The sequence below is a fragment of the Cottoperca gobio genome, chromosome 17, assembly GCF_900634415.1.
Source record: "Cottoperca gobio chromosome 17, fCotGob3.1, whole genome shotgun sequence".
NCBI lineage: Eukaryota > Metazoa > Chordata > Actinopteri > Perciformes > Bovichtidae > Cottoperca > Cottoperca gobio.
The window spans coordinates 2,442,455-2,463,816 of NC_041371.1; the positions used below are offsets into that span (position 1 = coordinate 2,442,455).

Genomic DNA, 21,362 nt, shown 5'->3' on the forward strand with positions numbered 1-21,362 from the left:
TATTCTGGACTCTGGTCCTGTCTTCATGTGTTCTGCTGGTGAGACGTCTTATCTCTCTGCAGCCTCCCCGGAGGAAGTTGTACTTCCTGCTCATTGTTTTAAACTCCCTATAAGGTTTGTCTTTATTTATAGCCGGCTGGTAGCAGGACACATATTTGCATTCATATGGATACGTCATGTACAACACCAGCGTTATGATGGTTAACGTGTTGGTCGAGAGGAGCTGCTGTTTCTAATGTCAGTTCCATCACAAGGATCATTTGAGCTCTGGATGTGTTTTGCATTATTGACTCTTGTGCTGAGATAGTTTCATTTGTTTTGTTGCTTCTCAGAGCAGGCTCTTCCTTCACTCATTACCCATAATGCCACTTGCTTGCTGCAGTTGTTTGCAGTCTGAGAATGTTTGTGCAGTTTGAGTGGCAGATGATCTCCATCCTTCACTGTCGTCCCAGCAGCCTGCAGTAACGCTGTGATGACAGCCTTGATGTCTTTATTTAGTTCTGGACTCCGGCTGGTGGTTTGGATCAGCGTGCACAAAAAACAGCGGAAGCTCAAAAGCAAAACGAGCAACACGATCTGAAAGATCTCCGTGTGGTTGGTGACGATCGTAACGACGGGAGAGTTCAGATCTCACCGCCTGTGTGAGGTCGTCGTTGCTTCTTTAAACATTTAACATCTTCTGAGCGATTTCTCTGGATTTGCACTTGTTATTTGAAGTTTAATGTTCTGCATGCATCGCTCCGCCTTCCTTCTCTCGCTGATGGAAAACACAACTGTGCTTAAACTACAATCTTCAAGGTTAGCACTTTAAATGTGAGGGTTTTGTTTTGTGATCGGACAAAACAAGCGTTTAAAAGATTGTCTGGGATTTGTTTTTCATACTTTTTGACATTTTACAGACGAAATAATGAATTAATAAGTGAAAAAAACTAATGATTTGTTTCCATAGATGTCATAAAGGATCCAGTGAACATTGATTTGTTTGTCCTCAGGGATACCAGGGGATGGTGGACGGAGGAGACAACATCATAGAGGCCACATGGGAGAGCGTCTCCAGCATGTTGCAAGTGGTGAGCAGAGCTTCCTCTTCATGTAGCTGCATCATTAAACGTCACGTTGTGTCCTGTCTTAATATTATGATTATTATCTTATTAGCTGTATATTTTAGCACCGTGACAGGATGTTTGCAAACGCTGTCTGGCGGCAGAGCAGCACAGGGACGATGATCGTTGGAAGTGACTCAGCAACAAGGCTTTTTAGCTTTGAGCCAAACGAGGCTGAGATTGAATCAGATCACAAGAGAATAATGTGTCTCGTGTTTCCCTCAGGGCGGCACGGTCATCGGCAGCGCCCGCTGCAAGGAGTTTCGCGCCCGCGAGGGACGCTTGAGAGCCGCGCACAACCTGGTGCAGCACAGCATCACCAACCTGTGTGTGATCGGTGGAGACGGCAGCCTGACCGGAGCCAACCTGTTCAGAGAGGAGTGGAGCGGCCTGCTGGACGAGCTGCAGCAGCAAGGTGAGTTCACCCGGGGGGGCTTTGTCACACGACTCTACGCCGCACAGCGCGCTTCGCTCGTTCACAGCTCTCACGTCTTGCAGGTCTGATCGATAAGGAGGCAGCGCTCAGTAACTCTGAGCTCCACATAGTCGGCATGGTCGGCTCCATCGACAATGACTTCTGCGGCACCGACATGACCATCGGCACCGACTCGGCTCTGCACAGGATCATCGAGGTGGTGGACGCCATCATGACCACCGCTCAGAGGTGAAGAACACAGCACGTTACATAAACGAACACTGTGACCTGTTTCAACACATCAGTTCTGACTCTTGTTTCTCTTCTCCAGCCACCAGAGGACCTTTGTGCTGGAGGTGATGGGCAGGCACTGCGGGTGGGCTCTCCAAAAACACCACACGTATAAGAACATACTGTACATGTACAGGGACCGAAGTTAAGTCTCAAAAGTGTGTGTGTGTGTGTCTCTGTGTGTGTGTGTGTGTCTCTGTGTGTGTGTGTGTGTGTGTGTGTCTCTGTGTGTGTGTGCAGATACCTGGCTCTGGTCAGTGCCCTGGCTTGCGGAGCAGACTGGATGTTTATCCCAGAAATGCCTCCTGAGGATGGCTGGGAGGACAACATGTGTCAGAAACTGTCTGAGGTAACACACACACACGCACACACACACACACACACACACACACACACACACACACACACACACACACACACACACACACTCGATGTGTTTGTCTCTTATTCAACATTTATAATGAATATTATACGTATGTTTAATATTTACTTAATGTGGATACTCAAGTTTAGCAAATTGGTGAATAATTCTGTTTTCAGTGCCAAATTAATTAATAATTAATTTAAAAGTAATTTGATTGATGACACGCTTCGTTAAAAAATAAATAATAAATAATTGGTGGCTTTTAGAACATTTTCTTTTACTAAAATAAATTGTAGGTCGTTCATCACAAAGCAACGTGAATAAAGTTTTAAGGAGGAATTTAAAGTGTAGAACAGAAAGAAACGTACTTGTGAAGAGTTCCAAAGTAGTTTTACTGTTTTTAAATAACAACAAACTTCATAACTAAGTGGATTGTTTAACTTTAAACACCGATTAAGATTCATGCACAACATTATAAAACATCGACTCTGGTGGGACTCGAACCCACAACCTTTGAATTACATCTCTGATGTCTGACTAGAAGTCCAACGCGCTATCCATTGCGCCACAGAGCCAGCTGGTTTTACATCTGGACAAACACACACACACACACAGACACACACACACACAGACAGACAGACACAGACAGACACACACACAGAGACAGTCAGACACACACAGACACACACACACACACACACACACACACACACACAGACACACAGACACACACACACACAGACACACACACACACACTACTCAATAGCACAGATATCTATTACCAACATGTATTTAGTGTAATCGGATACTTCCTGATGATTTCAGGAGCTGTGATGTGGTGAGTGTGTTTGTTATCGCTCAGAGCCGATCTCGAGGTTCCAGGTTGAACATTATCATAGTCGCTGAAGGAGCCACTGACAGACAAGGACGAGCGGTTCCCTCTGACTCTGTGAAGGATGTGAGTAAGCGCCCAGTGTCAGACTGACGCAGAGGGGGAACCAGACGCTGGAGTCGAGCTTTGTGTCTGGAAAGTGTTGTTTTTCCTCTTGTCAGACACACTTGCCACATTCTGAGAGAAGGTTTCTCTTTAATGGTGTCAGTGTGGATCTTTAGCTAGATACGATCAGAAATGTGTTTTTTCTTTCAAGTCGTCTATTTTGAATTATGTTGAGTGACATGTTGGAGCTGTAAATGAAAGTGACGTCATGTCTGTCATGCATTGTCACGCAGTTCCACTGACTGACAGCTGGGGGCAGTACCTTGGATCTTAGTCATCTGTAACTTTGAAACAAAGAAGAAGAATTCCAGCAAACAGAAACCCTCACATGGTATCTTGAAGCTCACCGTTCTAATATCCTACCAGAAGTATTGACCAGAGTCAGTTTCAACGTTGTGATGACACTTTGTTCCCACAATGTGGCAAGTGCCTGCTGAGGAAAGACAACAAACTACACCTCAAAATGTTCTTTAAAGTGTATCAGTACATTCTCCTCCATTACAGGATCCAGCTTTTGGCAATGCAAAAAGGTTTTCTGTCATGTTTCCAAATGCTTTTGCTTCTTTATGTCCCTCTAGAACCGCGCTGATAAGAAAAGGCTGAACATTATTATTGTATCTGAGGGAGCCATAGATAGCCACAACAAGGCAATAACTCCTGATTATATCAAAGATGTAAGTACGCTGGAAACTCTCCGTCACAAGCATGTTGGTTTCCTTCAGAGCACACGTTGTCCTGTATGTGTCATTGTTCATGTTTCATGTAAGTATTTTATGTTTCTTTGGATCATACGTCCTTCAGGCATGTAGAATCCCACCCTGTGTCCCTTTGCAGCCTTACTTCACGTCTGCATGCACACTATTTGGCGACCGCTGATATGACAGGAGATGTTTTGCATGATTTCTCCTTCTGTTTTAAAAATATATATGCTTCACACTTTAATGGTCCCTTTTCATTTCTGCAGTTTCCTAAAAGTTTTTATATCAAAATACTACAGAATGTGACAAAGAATGAACAGAATGTGATTTTTATTTGTTCAAACTTTGTAGTGAAACTCTTTAAATTTGTGCAACAGCTCTTTTGTTTAATCCTAATTAAACGTGATAGGATAACTGTGTGTCCCCCTCCCTCCAGCTGGTGGTACGCTGCCTGGGATTTGACACCAGGGTCACCATCTTGGGCCACGTGCAGAGAGGTGGGACCCCCTCGGCCTTTGACAGGATCCTGGTAAATCACAGAATCTGTAATATTCCTCTATGAAAAAATTGCAATTTAATCCTCTTTGTCCGAAACCCCCCCCCCCCCCCCCCCCAACATTGTTATTTAAAATCCCAAATGACTCTTTTCACAGTATTTCAGACTTCCTGCTTCTCAGTGTTGACCTTTTAAATGACCTTTGAACCCTGCAGGCCAGTCGTATGGGCGTGGAGGCGGTGCTGGCGTTACTGGAGGCCTCCGCCACCACCCCGGCCTGCGTTGTGTCTCTGGTTGGCAACCAGGCTGTTCGTCTGCCACTAATGGAGTGTGTTCAGATGGTAAGAACGTGTGTATGTGTGTGTGTGTTTTGGAGAGGCCATGCAGAGACCAAAGTGTGTCCTATAACAGACAGATTGAGAGGTTAGAATATATATTTTTAACACGGAGCTGTCGCCCCAAAGTCTCCTGCAGGCGTTTTAGAGACACGAGGTGGAGCTCAGGGTCATTGGGTCCAGGTCATACCAGTTCCCCCACCAACCACCAACACAGTCGAACACAACTCGTCACGACAGAAAAGATTAACCAATGGCAGACGAGTATGATGACGAAGGTGTTTTGTGTTTTGTCATCAGACCCAAGAGGTGCAGAAGGCCATGGATGAGAAGAAATTTGAAGAGGCAGTGAGACTGCGTGGCAGGTAACTTCAACTACGTTTGATATGATGAAACACATTCAGGTTTCCTCCTGTAAGATATGTTTACGCACAGAATATAGAGAACTCCCTCTCTTGTCTGTTCACTTACCTGTGTTAGATCTTTGAGTGACTCTAAATGCTTTCTTTACAGCACATATGTCAGAGTCAAGGCCCGCGGGCCACATCCGGCCCGCGAGAAGGTTTTTTACGGCCCCTGGGATGATCTTGATTTATTATTAGAACCGGCCCGCAGCCCGCAGATCTTTACACGCACCAATACTACATTTCCCACAATGCAACGGTGACGCACCGAGCAGTAGGCTGCTTCATTTCAATATTTATTGGCACAGCAGTCGTCAGCATCACAGTAAAATTAACTTTCAGATACCCATCAAAAATGGCAAAACGGAAGGTGGACACTGAGAACCGGGGGTTTCAAACAAGGTGGGAGTCGGAGTATATGTTCACGGAGGTAGCTGGAAAACCTGTGTGTCTTCTGTGTGGAGAAAGTGTGGCGGTACTGAAAGAGTATAATCTGAGACGACATTATGAAACGAAATACGCGGACAAAAACAAGAATATGAGCGCACAGTTGGCTGATAAAATAGGTATGCTTGCCGCTGACTTTCGACGCCGATTTGCTGACTTTGAAGCACAAAAAAGCAGGTTGGAACTGCTCGGTAACCCATTTGCTGTTGACGTGGAAAGCTCACCACCAAACCTCCAAATGGAGTTGATTGACCTCCAATGCAATGATGCACTGAGGGCAAAATATGCGGCAGTGGGTGCTGCGGAGTTCGCCCGTTTCCTCCCCGACACAATGCCCCAGCTGCGCATCCAGGCTGCTCAAACGTTGTCTATGTTTGGCAGCACATACCTGTGTGAACAACTGTTTTCTTTGATGAACCTGAACAAAACATCACACAGAAGTCGACTTACTGCTGAACACCTCCACTCAATTCTGAGGATTTCCTCAGCTCAGAGCCTTACCCCGAACATTGATGAACTTGTGGAAAAGATGGGACACCACCAAGTATCACCCTCAACCTCAAACAAGTGAACATTACTGTGCAATCACATATTTAGAGTTTTTACTCAGTTCAAGTTTAAAAGTTAAAGTTTAATATTTGTTTTCACTGCATGTTACTTCTCCTTAAACAAAGTGTTGTTTTTGATTAATAGATTTTGCACTTTATTTTATTGTATTTCGATCCAATTATATTTTAAAAATATTTCAGTTGAGTGGATGATAGAAAATTGCTATTATTGTTTTTTTCTTTGAAGTAAATTTAGCCCACTTTTGCTAAAATAGAAAATATAGGCTACTGATGGTGCCTTGAATACCGGTTTCTTTCATTTAATGTTCATGTTATGGGGATTTTTATATAAAGGAAATTTGTCTTTTGTGTCTGTTGAAAATTAAAGATTACTGACAGAGCCATAAGAAAATATTGCTTTATTTATCTGATCATATTGGAATATATTTGTTAGGTTTTCAGTAGGTTCAATTAGGTTCACTAGACTATATGCGTCATTTAAAAATTTTTCAATGAACATTCGAACAGTCCGGCCCTCGGCTTGTAGCTAAATTTTTTATTTGGCCCTCCGTCCATTTGACTTTGACACCCCTGCTTTACAGCAACAACAACACAGCTAACATCCATTGCTGATTTTGCACATTGTCTAACTTTGTTTTTCACACCTGTTATCTGCAGGAGCTTCGAAAACAACCTGTCCACCTACAGACTTCTCTCCTACCGGAAACCAGATTCTGAACTTCCAAATGTAAGAACTCTTCCAACCCAACAACAACAACAACAACGATTATATCAATCACAAGATTATCACCGTTTTAACCCTTCTCATGTATCTTTCCACCAGCGGCTCTGACATTTGTACGGTAGCATGAGGTACTTCCTGGTCAGGTGCCTTGTGGGTGCTGTAGTCTTTTTGTGACACTAACAAGAGTCTGTTTTTCTGTGACTGTCTCTGCAGGCGTAGAGCACAGAGCAGATGAGCTTTTTAACAACTAGTTCATCCTCTAATTCCCCAATGCTGAGAGAAAATGTAATTGAATGATTTAAACGTTATTCTAGAACTGAACTTCTATGAGAATGTGTTTCTATTTTGCAGTGACAAAGTTAATACCTACATATGTTTATATGGTAACACAGTAAGTGTCGCGCCGTCTGTCATTTCTCATTTCCTCTTGGCTCTGCTTAGAAGAAGTGCAGACATGCAAAGAGTTGCAGTCGTGGTTCTGATCCGCTTCAAATGAACCTGAAGTCGCCCTCCTTATTCAGAACTCAAACTGGACGGGCTCTGTTTAAAATGCTCAGTGGCTGCGGATGCCCTAAACTCCGGTTTGGGGAGCTTTAAATATGATATGGGAAATAAATATGAGTCTCTAGATCGGGGAATCAATTCACATTAATGATGCAGGGTTTAGTAGTGAAGGTGCAGCGGACACTAATGAGGTTGTTGTGGAGAAACGACACATCCCAGAGATTTTAATGTTTTATCGTCAGTCAAAAGAATTACATAATTCCTTGGCGATTTTGGAAACTTTTGTCATATTTGATTTAGTGAGCCCTTTCTAATTTTTTTTAGGGGAAAATGTAAAAAATAAAATACATGTAGGCATTGTTACGTTTAAATAAAGTGCAATCCATGCAGTGTATATAGAACTACAAGGCTACAATCGGGCTTTGTATCATTTCAAATTATTTAATAGCGGTGCCAAAACAAATCCGTAGCTAGACCTCTCGGTACATTGTTGTTAAATGCTGTTTTCGAACATTGTTGCCTGAACAAGCACAAAGTTATGATTTAGAACCGGAAATATGTTATTGTAAAATAAATGTTGATAAACTATGTTATGCCATTAAGAAGTCGGCAGATGAGAGTTGGACGCCTGTCCATTTTGAGCTTCTCAACATCATCATGTTCTTTAATTCAATTATCCCAGTAAAGATTTCACTGAAGGCCCAATCTACTGCTTCCTTGTCCAATTTTGGATTGTGTCCTAAAACGTTTTATACTCCGCTACTAGTGGCACAGTTCGCTGGATGATTGGAGTTTGAATAGCAAGAAAACTTTTGGATAGTGAGTAAAAGTTTGCATTTGACCGTCGATATTTTTAGTGGTTGTCATGAGAAAGCAGCTGCTGCTTCACTGCGTCTTACAGCAGCATGTGGCTTCTTGCATGCGAGGTGATCGTTGCCTGCTGCTGTTCTGCTCATCAGCAGTTAACAAGACATGGATTATCAGGCATGGAGAGGAACAACTGTCCTGTCTGGGATGGAGAATAATTATTCTTCATTTGCAAAAAAATCCTGTGGTGATAAAAGTAAAAAAAAAAACTAGAAAGAAAAAGCAGCGAGTCGTCTGCAAAGAGTTTTATCCAATTTGCTTACTTCATGTCTGCTACAGAAATCACTGCTTCTGAATCAGTTGCTGATTTACCATCTTCTTCGTCCCAAGCCTCATACATGCTGTGATTGTACAATGAATGTAAGATTCACGCCGGAGGTGTTAAGATACTTTAAAATGTGACAAAGCTTGGGAGTGTTTTAACATATAAAAGTGCCAGATTTAGCTTTTTTTACTATATGTTTAGTTTATTTTTATTTCTAAATATGATGTGCGTGTGTGTGTGTGTGACTGCTTCTCTTTGTCCTCCCTAGAGCTCCTTTAACGTTGCGGTGCTGAACGTCGGCGCCCCGGCGGCAGGTATGAACGCCGCCGTGCGTGCTGCTGTCCGAGTGGGAATCACTGAAGGCCACAAAATGTTTGCGATTAACGACGGATTCGAGGGATTCTACAAGGGACAGGTAAACGTCAAAGGGATAAATACAACTATGTATGTACATATTCTTTTAAAGTACATTTGTTTAGAGCAGCATCACATAATGTCTTGATTATTGATTGTATAAAGTTTCTCAGACACCAAAGATGGCGTCTTCACTTTGCATGTTTTGTCTGAACAAAAGTCCAAAGATTAAGATATAAAAGAGAAAAGCATCAAAGTTACATTTTAAAAGCTGCAACTAATGAAAGTTTTGCTTAACAAAATAATATCAGAATAGTTGTCCATCAACTAATCGTTTCAGCACTAAATGTGTCCCAGAAATATGTTCTCCTAATTTTAATCAATTTAAAAACATTTTTTGTTTTTTCAGATTCTTTATTTATTTATTTTAAACAATAAAGTGATTTTTGTTATTTTTATTTGATTTAAGATTTGCCTGAAAGTATTTTGGCAGAATAATGAGAGATCTCCCCATATATTGAAAATCTTAAAAGTAAAAATAACACAGATAGACACCTTATACAGATACAGGTGCACCTTCCTGTATTCACCAATTAATCAGAGCAACAGTTGAATAAATGTCACTGTACCTGATACAACTAGTGAACTCTTGGAATGATGTAATAAATGTACTTCAATAATTGAATCTGTACTAGTTTGATCTGTCACAGTCATGATGTCCGTACTGTGAGAACTCAAGTTCAAGGGAAGTTTATTCAGCTTAAATAAATATTACAGTCACACTGTGTTCACTGTTGCCACGCTACTCAAGTATGTGCTGAACATTATTCACCTCAACGTTTACTACTAGTGCTCATAATTAAGAGTAAACAATAGGGGGAAGCCAGATTCCTTGGAGGTCATAGTGACTTTATTGACCAATAGCAGGTGCAGCCACTCTCCTGCCTCTGCACAGTGATTAACTGTGGCCAGATAAATAAGTGCTACTTAGTGATTTGCAGATTTACACACACACACACACACACACACACACACACACACACACACGCACACCTTTTCAGCAGCCACTTGTTGAAAGCGATGAGGCGCAGCGAGTTATCATGTTGGAAGGATTACAGCTGATTGGAAAGTGAAGCCGTGATCCCGGCTCAAAGCAAACTGAGCAGGACACTGATTGAAACGTAGAGCTGCTGGTTACATGTTAATAATAGTATAATATAAAGAGGATGGGACTCTAATGCGATTCACCCCTGATGAACGAGCTCTAAAGTGATCACAAAAACGATATTTTCTTACTAAAAGTGATCCAGCCGTGCAGAGGATGATGGTTTCATGTCCACAGGCTATGAGATGATACTGAATCACACAATTCATTTGAATATCGTTTTCTCATCAGTGTCCATGAACATCAACGGGTTTCTAAACTTCTGTAGGAAGCAGCTCCTTTAGAATCTGTCGACAGATGTGAATAATTCTGACATCTTCCTGTTTGTTTTTATCAGATCAAAGAGATCAAATGGGGAGATGTGGGGGGTTGGACGGGACAGGGAGGCTCTCTGCTCGGGACCAAACGGTGAGTTAAAGTTTCTTTCGATTTTCTGAAATTAAAATCTTTTGCTTTATATGATTTCCATCTGTAAAAAAATAAATAAAAAATGAAGTTGTGGATCCAGAATTACAAAAGCTTGACCTCGATGAGTTTAGTTACCAAGGACATGACATTACTCACCGCCCCCTGGAATATATGTGAATGAGGCCAGTGTTGCCAAGTCCTCAGAAAGGAAAGCAGCTAAATGACGACATCGCCTAATTTGCATAATCCCTAATTTGCATGTAATTGTAATGGACGCTGTAGGAGAGAGGAATGACGTCGTGGGAAAGACAAAAAGTGTGTAAAAACAAAACACCCTAAATATGTTCAGAACTACAAATGAACTTTATTTTTTGCCATTAAAATATGCCGTCACTTCTCAAAATAAAAAGTCGCAAAGAGGATTTGGAAAGTTGGCAAGTTGGCAACACTGAATGAGTTACACATCTCAATACATCCATCGGCCAATTTACTGGATATTATCAACTACAGAGGTAGAGTGGTCGTCCACCGGTCGGAAGGTCGGTGGTTCGATCCCCAGTCCTGCAGTCAGCATGTGAAGTGTCCTTGGGCGAGATACTGAACCCCAAATTGCTCCTGATGGCTAATTGTGTGTGTGTGTGTGTGAATGGTTATCACTACTGACGAGCTGATGTGCACCTTGTATGGAGCCTCTGCCTCTGTGTGAATGTGTGTGAATGGGTGAATGCTGACAGTGTTGTAAAGAGCTTTGAGTGGTCGTATAAAAGCAGTCCATTTACCATTTAATTAACTATGATTAGAAAATTCATATATTGTCAGTAACTATAAATAAAAACAGCATCTTTTGAAACATTTCCTTTCTATCTGCTAGAACTCTTCCAGGGAAACATCTGGATAAAATCGCTGAGCAGATTAAGATCCACAACATTAACGCCCTGCTGGTCATCGGAGGGTTTGAGGTATGTAACTTCACCTGATTTCTCAGCATAATGACAAAGTTTCATCCTAATTTCAGAAAAATGTTAGATTTTTGCCAGTATTAGTATTTCACCATACTTTTAAAAATGACTGTATTCCCAAAAAGCTACTAATAATTGTAAAGAAGCAGAATATTAAAAGATAAATCTGAATATATGTTCATTTTTCAGCCTTATTGTACCTGCTATATTATATGCTACTTATATTCGCCCTGTAAGACATTTCAATTCGCAGCACATGTCTTTGACTGTATAGCCACATTCTCAGAAGAGACACATTTAAATGTTCTAGGCTCTCTCCTTATCTGTCCATACATGGTTCTTACTTTATGGCCAAGCTGCACAGCCAAAGCCTTAACCCAACGATGGATTCATTATCCATTTGTATATCACTATCACTAATTGGATCAAGTTTCACATTTCTAAATAAAGCAGAAAATTAATCTGTAAATTGTAAAGAAATGAGTAAAGAATGAAACAATGTACATTTGTGTTTTTTGACTTGAGCAGCACGGCCAGAAAGTGAACAGTGTCTCCGTCCCTGTCGTGCTCTGTGTCTCTCCTCTGCAGTCCCGCCCGCCATTACTGTCTCTGCTCTTCCTGCTGCATTACTCTTGAGATCCACCCCCCCCCCCCCCCACACATACCTTTATGTCTTCCATACATGTCAACACACCACAACAGTAAAGTTCTCAGAGGAGTTTTGTTCTTTGGTGGTCAGGATGATTAGTTATCTTTAGTTTTGTTCTTGCACAACATAGGAAGTAGAGGAGGTCATTGCTACTTATACAGAAACAGCTGCAGGAAAGAGGAACATCTTGCTTTCTCCTGATGTTTGATTGGCTTTCAAAAGCTTCCCCGATTGATAAACAACATTATCTCCGAATATCCCAAAATGGTAAAAGCTGCTCTGAACAACAAACTGTCCTGTTGTCCATTGTCCTTGTAGAGACCTTGGCGTTAGGCCCACTCTTCCCACTCCTCCCACTCCTCATTCCCTTTGTGTGTACACCCTAAACAACAACCAATAAGCTGTGGCTCTCACTGCTGCAGGCCTACGTGGGATTACTGGAACTTTCTGCTGCGCGGAGCGAACATAGCGAGCTCTGTGTGCCCATGGTCATGGTCCCCGCCACCGTCTCCAACAATATACCTGGTTCAGACCTCAGCATTGGCTCAGACACCGCGCTGAATGCCATTACTGATGTAAGTGTGGCTGGGTCACAGTGTATGTGTGTGTGTTTGTAGCTGGACTTAACACACGCACCATCCAGCCTGTGAGAGTTTGGGGCTTCGCTGATCGACAGCTCGCATCCAAGCATTAACAATCAGACGGTGGACAAGTTAAGACCGTCTTCAGTTAAGACCGATCACTCTGCTGTAATCAAACCTGTTTAGTGAACAACACGATGCAGCCACATGCAAACAGTCCAATCATTCTGCACAATCTGGTACAGTAGAAACTTGGTCCCAATCTGGAGCTGATCAACAGGATCAGGCTCGTGTCCCCACACTGCATCATACAGCAGAACACCCTCAACACTGGTTGTTGTGGTTGGAGGCGAGCAGGTCAGCGGAGGTCCCAGGTAAGTGTCAGGGCATGCAGTGACGTGTTGTGGCATGTTTTTCTGCGTGTGGCCCTGCCGTGTTCGTGCGCCCGCTCTGTGTTTGTTTTGGAAACAGCAGATGACTCGACGGCGATCTGGTTCAATGCAACAGGAACGCTGAGCTTGCACCCGAATGTCACAGAGTCAGTGTGTTTGGAGAGTCTGCATGCTGTGTGTTCGCACGTTCAAGTCCAGCCGCGCGCAATCTGCACTTTAGTCTTGATATAGTTTTTGAACCAGGCCCTCTGTGGAATTCTTGCACATAAAAGGAAACATCGCCCACATCGTCTGGAGACCCAACCTTTATCTTGTCGCTTTAACACCCCCCCCCCCCCACACACACACACACACACACACACCACACACACCACACACTGCACTCAGCCACTGGAGAGAGCCAGCCAGCAGCACACACGGTACACAGCAGCAGCTTCATGGTGTCAGTGTCATTCAAAGGACTCCCTTTACTTGTGTCCTTCCACCCTGATGACCTGCAGGTGTTCAGTATATCTGCACATCTTTAACACAGGACTCTCAGGCTGATCCAACAATGTCTTTAAAACAAGTTGTTAAAGCTTCTAAAACGATAGATTATACTCCATAGAGGGGAAGATCACCATGATGACGATCAGCTGGTTCACACTCATAGTCCTGTTGTAGATGTTAGTAACCCAAAACAAAACATGTCAGTAACAAAGGATACAAGCCAAGGGAGCCTCTGTGCACCATGAAGCAGCCTGTAAACAAACACTGCAGTCTGCACAGGAAACTCTTACAGGGTCTCAGATGTAGTGTGCCCCCTGGTGGTCTAACCTTATATTACGGCCACCACCATCAGGCCTTTGAGTCGCTGCTGAAGCTGTACGAGGCCCGGGTCGACTACGAGGAGTTTTGCATCCCGATGTGCATGCTGCCTGCTACCATTAGTAACAATGTGCCCGGCACCGACCACAGTATCGGCGCTGACACGTCCCTCAACGCCATCGTGGAGGTAAGGGCCAGTGGAAGTAACAAAAAAACATCAGGAAATTCAAAGTTATCCGTCTTATAATAATGATGGAACAGAAGTAATCTGGGAGGACACATTTTCCTTGCATGTCAGTGTCATGTTGTGTTGATGATCTTTATTTTGGCAGCACACCCCTCTCTTCCTGGGAGTAACGTTTGTGAAGCTGTTTGTGTTTGAGGAGTTACTGTGACATGTTTTTAAGTCTGGTGTATACTGGTGTGTGCCGTTGCTGTTGTGTTACCTGCTGTACTGATGATACCAGATGGGTGAAGTCTGTACAACAACCCGATGAGGTTTACTGTCAGGAACGAAGGCCCAGGATGCACAGGTCAACTCTGATGTTACATTACAGTTCATTTAGCTTACAATAAGTGCAAACAATCATGAGGATACAACTCCGAACAGCAAGAATAGTGCAGGTACATTAGCTTCAAATAAGCAAACAAATTTACATACAAAACTTTTTTTTATTATTATTGTTTTATTTATTTTATTTTATTATTATTATTATTTTATTATTGTTTTCTTTTTTTATTATTATTCTTTTTTATATATATTTTATTTATTTATTTTAAATTATCAAACTATTATTTTTTATTATGTGTAATCACTAATACAAATAAAGCTGCCTTCAGTGTTTCATGTCTTTAACATGTAGCTTTCCAGTGAATTAGCAGGTGGTGCAGGTGGAGCAGGTGGTGCAGGTGAACAGGGAAGCTTTAACTTATACTACGAAGTCAGAAAGTAAACCATATGTTATTCATTTACTATTATTACTCTGCCCTGGCAGCACATTCATGTTTTATCATCAATAAGGAGATACCCTGTGCGTCCCTGAGACTTGATCTGCTGAAGTAGAGCTGCATCATTATTATAAAACAGATCTGTTCATAACTGTGGAACGTGCGCGTGTCATTCAGACATGCGATCGCATCAAGCAGTCGGCCAGCGGCACCAAGCGACGCGTCTTCATCATCGAGACCATGGGGGGCTACTGCGGCTACCTGGCCACGGTGGGCGGGCTGGCTGCCGGCGCCGACACCGTCTACATCTACGAGGAGCCGTTTGACATCCGGGACCTGCAGGTCAGAGACAGTCACTGCAACACAACTCAAGTCCCACCATGACTTCATGTGACGTCAGTAGTTAGTGTTCATACACTTGTATGTTTTCAAATGGTCAAGGAGCGGCACAGCAGCTCGCCCCTCCCTGGAGGTTTCAGGAGTGACCCAGATTATGGCGTCTGAAGAAATGTATTAATAACTTCTTCCATGAGAGACGGGTCGGGGGGGGGGGGATTAGAGGCGTCAGGCCGGTCACTGTGTTGATGTTGCTACTGTCACATTGTCTCAAACTCAAGTGGCAACAAAAGATCAAACGTATTGATTGAATTTCATTTAGATTTTTTTATTAGATGTTATTAAAAGGTTAAAATCACAAAAGTATTAACCAAGATAAAAAGATTGAGATGAGAGTAAGATACTGTAACACCCAAACAACCTTTTATTTCACATTAAAACTCCTGTGAAGGGTAGAGCAGTAGACTGGTGCCCCCTGCTGGTGCACATGTCGCCCTGCACCCCTCTGAAGGGGTGATGGGACGGAGGTGTGTGTGTGTGTGTGTGTGTGTGTTGCCACTGGATCAGCTGCTCGTGCAGGTTGCAGGCCGGTCGCTCGGTCTAACGTGAGACTCCGCTCTGTGTTTTTCAGGCCAACGTGGAGCATCTGACGCAGAAGATGAAGACGAGCATCAAGAGGGGTTTAGTGCTCAGGTGAGTCTCAATGAAATGTTACATTACTACTGCTGTTTCCTTTCCACTGTGTGTGTGTGTGTGTGTGTGTGTGTGTGTGTGTGTGTGTGTGTGTGTGTGTGTGTGTGTGTGTGTGTGTGTGTGTGTGTGTGTGTGTGTGTGTGAGAGTTCTGCGTTTTTGTAAATAAATATTAGTTTTTCAATAATTTACACAAACCAATTGGTCTCAAACATATCTGACAGCCGAGCGACCTCACACACTTTACTTCACGTCATCTGTTGTGGCTATTTTTAATCCGCTGCACCATCACGCTGTTTAAATTGCTCCAGCAGGATGGAGGTGTGTGGAAATAGGACAAATGTAATACTTCGGACGGTGTGTAGGTGACATTGTGTGTCCGTGCTGCGGTTTCCACCCGCATGGTTTCATTACTAGAAGACACAGTGAAGCTCAATGGTGCATCGCGAGCGGCTCTGCAGACTGGTGCCCCGGCTCAAGGGCACTCGAGCACCGGGGGTGTAGAGAACCAACAGCTTGAGGTCACGACTTAGTTCTTCTGCTTTAAAAAGGGACAGTTCACACAAATCACAAAAACAGCAACGTCTCTTTTCAGAATCTTATGTCGTCTTGTAATGTGTGTTTCAGAAACGAAGAACTCCAACGAGAACTTCACCACTTGACTTCGTCTACCAGCTGTACACAGAGGAGGGACGAGGAGTGTTCGACTGCAGGAAGAACATCCTCGGACACATGCAGCAGGTTGGACACACACACACACACACACACACACACACACACACACACACACACACACACCTCAGGCCATTGTGATAAAGTCCTATATGGTGTCATCGCTCTCAGGGAGGAGCTCCGTCACCATTCGATAGAAACTTTGGCACCAAAGTTGCTGCTAAAGCTATTCAGTGGATCACACGGACCCTCAAGGACTCGTACAAGGAGGTAAACTAAACTTTCATTGTGTCAGTGTGTGTGTATCAGTGTGTGTATCAGTGAGTGTGTCAGTATGTGTATCAGGGTGTGTGTGTCAGTGTGTATATCAGTGTGTATATCAGTGTGTGTATCAGGGTGTGTGTCAGTGTGTGGAGCTTGTGTTCTGTTATAAGTCTGGTGCTTGTCTTGCAGGGAGAGTGTTCACTACCTCAGAGGACACGGCCTGTCTGTTGGGGATGCGTCGCAGAGCTCTCGTCTTTCAGCCGGTGTCTCAGCTGCGGGACGAGACGGACTTGGTAAGGAAACGTTTTTTCGTCTACTCTCAGCAGCAAAATAATAATAATATAATTATTAAGAAATAATATATAATATAATTATAATCTAATAGAAGAGGAAGAGATGAGAGAGAGGAGAGAAATAGAAGAGGAGAGGAAGAGGAGAGAAGAGAGAGGAGAGAAGAGATAGAGAAGGGAGAGAGCGAGAGAAGAGAGAGAGAGGAGAGAGAGAGATTAGAAGAGGAGAATGAGAAGAGAGAGAGAGACGAGAAGAGGGAAGAAGAGAGAGAGAGAGAGGAGAGAGAGAGAGGAGAGCAGAGGAGAGAAGAGGACAGATAGATGGATAGAGAGAGATAAGAGAGAGAGGAGAGAGAGGAGAGAGAGGAGAGAGAGAAGAGCAGAGAGAGAGAGGGAGGAGAGAGAGAGAGGAGAGAAGAGAAGAGAGATGATAGAGGAGAGAAGAGAGGGAGAAGAGAGAGAGGAGAGAGAAGGAGGGAGTAGAGAAAAGAGAGGGAGAGCAGGAAGAGCAGAGGCGATAAGGAGATGAAGATAGAGAGAAGAGGAGCAGACCGAGAGAGAGAGAGAGAAAGAGGACAGAGAGAGAGAGAGAGATAGAGAGAGAGGAGAGAGGCAGGGGAAGAGAGAGTAGATAGAAAGAGATATAGGAGAGAAGAGATGAGACTGAGGAGAGAGGAGGAAGAGAGAGAGCGGAGGTGAGAGAAAGACAGACTAGAAGAGAGAGAGAGGAGAAGAGAGCAGAGATAGAGAGGATATAAGAGAAAGGAGAGAAGGAGCGAGAGGAGAGAAGAGGAAGAGGAGAGGGGGGAGAGAGAGGAGAGAAGAGAAGAGAGAGAGAGAGAGAGGAGAGGAGAGAGAGAAGGAGAGAAGAGAAGAGAGAGGAGAAGAGAGAGAGAGAGAGAGGAGAATAGAGGAGAGGAGAGAAAGAGAAGGATAGAAAATAGAGAGAAGGGAGAAGAGAGAGAGAGAAGAGAGAGAGAGATAGATAGAGGAGAAGAGAGATAGAGAGAAAGAGAGAGAAGAGAGAGAGAGAGAGAGGAGAAGAGAGAGAGAGATAGAGATAAAGAGGATAGAGAGAGGAGAGATAGGAGAAGAGAGAGACGAGGAGAAGAGAGAGAGAGAGAGAAAAGATATATATAGATAGAGAGAATAGAGTAGGAGAAGAAGAGAGAGAGAGAGATAGAGAGAGAGAGAGATATTAGAAATAGAGAGAGAGCAGAAGAGAGAGGATATAGAGAAGAGAGATGGAGTAGATATAGATAATATTAGATAGAGATGAGATATAGAGAGAAGAAGAGAGATAATTAGAGATAGAGAATATAGATCTATAATTACATAGTAATATATATAGATATATTATAGATAGTATCTATAGATATATATAGATCTAGAGAGAAGAGATATATATTATGATATACTATATATATAAGATTCTATATATAAGATAATATGGAAAATATATATATTATATTAATATATAAAGATTATATATAATATGATATCATCGATTAATATAATATTTATAATATGTTATCCTATACTATATATATATATATAGATATAGTATTATAATATATATATCTATTTTAATATATATATATATAATATATATATTATATATATGTGATATATATTATTATTTAATATCTATATTATATATATATATATATTATATATTACCGTATATCTCAAAAAGTGAGTACACCCTTAGATTTTTGAAATATTTCTGTTATATCCTTTCAGGGGATAACATTATCCTACTGAAACTTTGATATAACTTAAAGTAGTCAGTGTGCTGCTTGAATAACGTATAGATTTATTGGCCTTTGAAAATTACTCAGTACACAGCTGTTAATGTCTAAAAACAGCTGGCAACAAAAGTGAGTACAACCCCATAGTGAACATGTCCTAATTGTGCCCAATGATGTTTTTTTACCGCCCTGGTGTCATGTGACTCGTTAGTGTTTACAAGGATCAGTGTGTAAATGTAAGCAGGGCTGTTAATTTGGGTTGTTTTGGGCACAATTCTCTCTGAATGCTGGACAACATGGCACTCATGGCAAGGAACTCTCTGAGCGGCTGAAAAAAAGGATTATTGCGCTTCACAAAGAGGGCCTTGGCTATAAGAAGATTGCCAACACCATGAAATGAGTTGCAGCACAGTGGCTAAGATCATACAGCGGTGTTCCAGGACAGGTTCCACTCGGAACAGGACTCGCCAGGGTCGACCAAAGAAGTTGAGTCCACGTGCTCAGCGTCATATCCAGAGGTTGGTTTCCAAAAATAGACGTTGCGAGTGCTTCCAGCATTGATCAGAGGTTGCAGAAGAAGTGGGATGTCAGCCTGTCCGTGCCCAGACCATACGCCGCACACTGCCATCAAATCGGTTTGTATGGCCATCGCCCCAGACAGAAGCCCCTTCTGAAACCGATGCATAAGAAAGCCCGCAAACAGTTTGCTGAAGACAATGAATCCAAGAACATGAGTTACTGGAACCATGTCCTGTGGTCTGATGAGACCAAATAAACCTGTTTGGGTCAGATGGTGTCCGGCGTGTGTGGCAGCACCCTGGTGAGGAGTACCAAGACAAATGTGTTTTGCCTACAGTCAAGCATGGTGGTGGCAGCATCATGGTCTGGGGCTTGCATGAGTGCTGCCGGCACTGGGGAGCTGCATTTCATTGAGGGACACATGAATTCCAATATATACTGTGACATCCTGCAGCAGAGCATGATCCCCTCTCTTCGGAAACTGGGCCGTAGGGCAGTTTTCCAACATGATATGACCCTAAACACACCTCCAAGATGACAACGGCCTTGCTGAAGAAGCTGAAGGTTAAGGTGATGGACTGGCCAAGTATGTCTCCAGACCTAAACCCAATTGAGCACATGTGGGGCATCCTCAAGAGGAAGGTGGAGGAGTGCAAGGTGTCCAACATCCGTGCGCTCCGTGATGTCGTCGTGGAAGAAGATTCCAGAAGCAACCTGTGCAGCTCTGGTGAATTCCATGCCCAGGAGGGTTAAAGCAGTGCTAGATAACAATGGTGGTCACACAAAATGTTGACACTTTGGGCACAATTTAGACATGTTCACTATGGGGTGTACTCACTTTTGTTGCCAGCTGTTTAGACATTAACAGCTGTGTACTGAGTAATTTTCAAAGGACAATAAATCTATACTGTTATTCAAGCAGCACACTGACTACTTTAAGTTATATCAAAGTTTCAGTAGGATAATGTTATCCTCTGAAAGGATATAACAGAATATTTGCAAAAATCTAAAGGGTGTACTCACTTTTGAGATATACTGTATATATTATATATAATAAAATTATATAATATATATATATTATATATTATAGTAAAAATAACATAGGCAGTGTAGTATGTTTTAAACAAAAGTAAGTGTGCAACAAAAAAGTAATTACAGAATGTGTAAACAAGTATTAAGTCATAATATACTGTGCCATAAAGATTATATTGTATAATATGAACAACAAATGTTTTGTTTTAGTGTCATTTTAAAGTCATAGAATATTGTGCCATGTGCATTAAAATAAAATACTAGTGAATGTTGTGTTTCATCAGGATAGGATTGAAGTATAATATTTGACTTCCTCTTGTTTCGTCTCTTCAGCCACAGGATCCCGAAGGAGCAGTGGTGGCTGAAGCTCCGCCCGCTCATGAAGATCCTCGCCAAGTACAAGACGAGCTACGACGTGTCCGACTCCGGCCAGCTGGAACACGTGACCCGGGTCCGACCCAAAGAGTCCGACCCGCCGGCGAACATCTGAGGAGAACGTCACAGAACAGCGACTCGCACGACGGCCGCAAATACATTAAAAGATTTCAAAAAGTTTAATTGTAGAGTAAAAGTCACGGAGCTTTGCAGAAGGGAACTTCTATTTTTAGATAATCAATTCAACAAACATATGTACAAGTCTCTCCTTGTTATGTGCTGTAATAATAATCCCCAAGTTTTAGTCCTGAACATGTAGCGGAGCTGTTCCTGTTCCCGACGTGGGGAATGCATCTTTCTGCTGCACTTTAAGCCCCATAATTAATATAATCCAGTAAAACTGCTTCTAAAGAGATAATATATCATAAGAGGGTCACACCCTGACAAACCTGCAGGAAGTGTAGTGATCTGAGCAGTGTGTGTGTGTGTGTGTGTCTCCCATCACCTGCTAACTGTGTGTACGAGTGTGTGTGTGTGTGTGTGTTGTGGTGTCACCCTGGTGTTTGTGAGTCCTGCTGTTGAAGTGGAGAGTGTGTGTGTGTGTGTGTGTGTGTGTGTGTGTGTGTCCTGTCAGAGTAATAAAACATGTATTGTGTGGAAAACGTTTCTGTGAGATTTGTTAATGTCAC

The 21,362-nt window shown here is 42.6% G+C and overlaps 1 protein-coding gene and 1 non-coding gene across 2 annotated transcripts in view; one reads left to right on the forward strand and one right to left on the reverse strand.

Moving 5' to 3' along the window:
- LOC115022224 (ATP-dependent 6-phosphofructokinase, platelet type-like) overlaps positions 1-21,272 on the forward strand; it is a 27,960-nt gene extending 6,688 nt beyond the window's left edge. Inside the window, 22 exon segments of the mRNA XM_029453167.1 lie at positions 993-1,070; positions 1,329-1,518; positions 1,602-1,767; positions 1,850-1,894; positions 2,050-2,158; positions 3,750-3,845; positions 4,306-4,398; positions 4,581-4,706; positions 5,001-5,065; positions 6,778-6,847; positions 8,749-8,895; positions 10,337-10,407; positions 11,279-11,366; positions 12,438-12,590; positions 14,921-15,085; positions 15,711-15,772; positions 16,085-16,091; positions 16,406-16,429; positions 16,431-16,511; positions 16,614-16,712; positions 16,877-17,001; positions 20,632-21,272. Of these exon segments, the coding sequence (XP_029309027.1) occupies positions 993-1,070; positions 1,329-1,518; positions 1,602-1,767; positions 1,850-1,894; positions 2,050-2,158; positions 3,750-3,845; positions 4,306-4,398; positions 4,581-4,706; positions 5,001-5,065; positions 6,778-6,847; positions 8,749-8,895; positions 10,337-10,407; positions 11,279-11,366; positions 12,438-12,590; positions 14,921-15,085; positions 15,711-15,772; positions 16,085-16,091; positions 16,406-16,429; positions 16,431-16,511; positions 16,614-16,712; positions 16,877-17,001; positions 20,632-20,788 (2,217 nt within the window). The 3' untranslated portion in view covers positions 20,789-21,272.
- Positions 2,657-2,748, reverse strand: trnar-ucu (transfer RNA arginine (anticodon UCU)). Its single transcript is given in 2 exon segments — positions 2,657-2,692; positions 2,712-2,748. It is a non-coding gene; the product is annotated as a tRNA-Arg (tRNA).
- Positions 21,273-21,362: the final 90 nt, after the last annotated feature.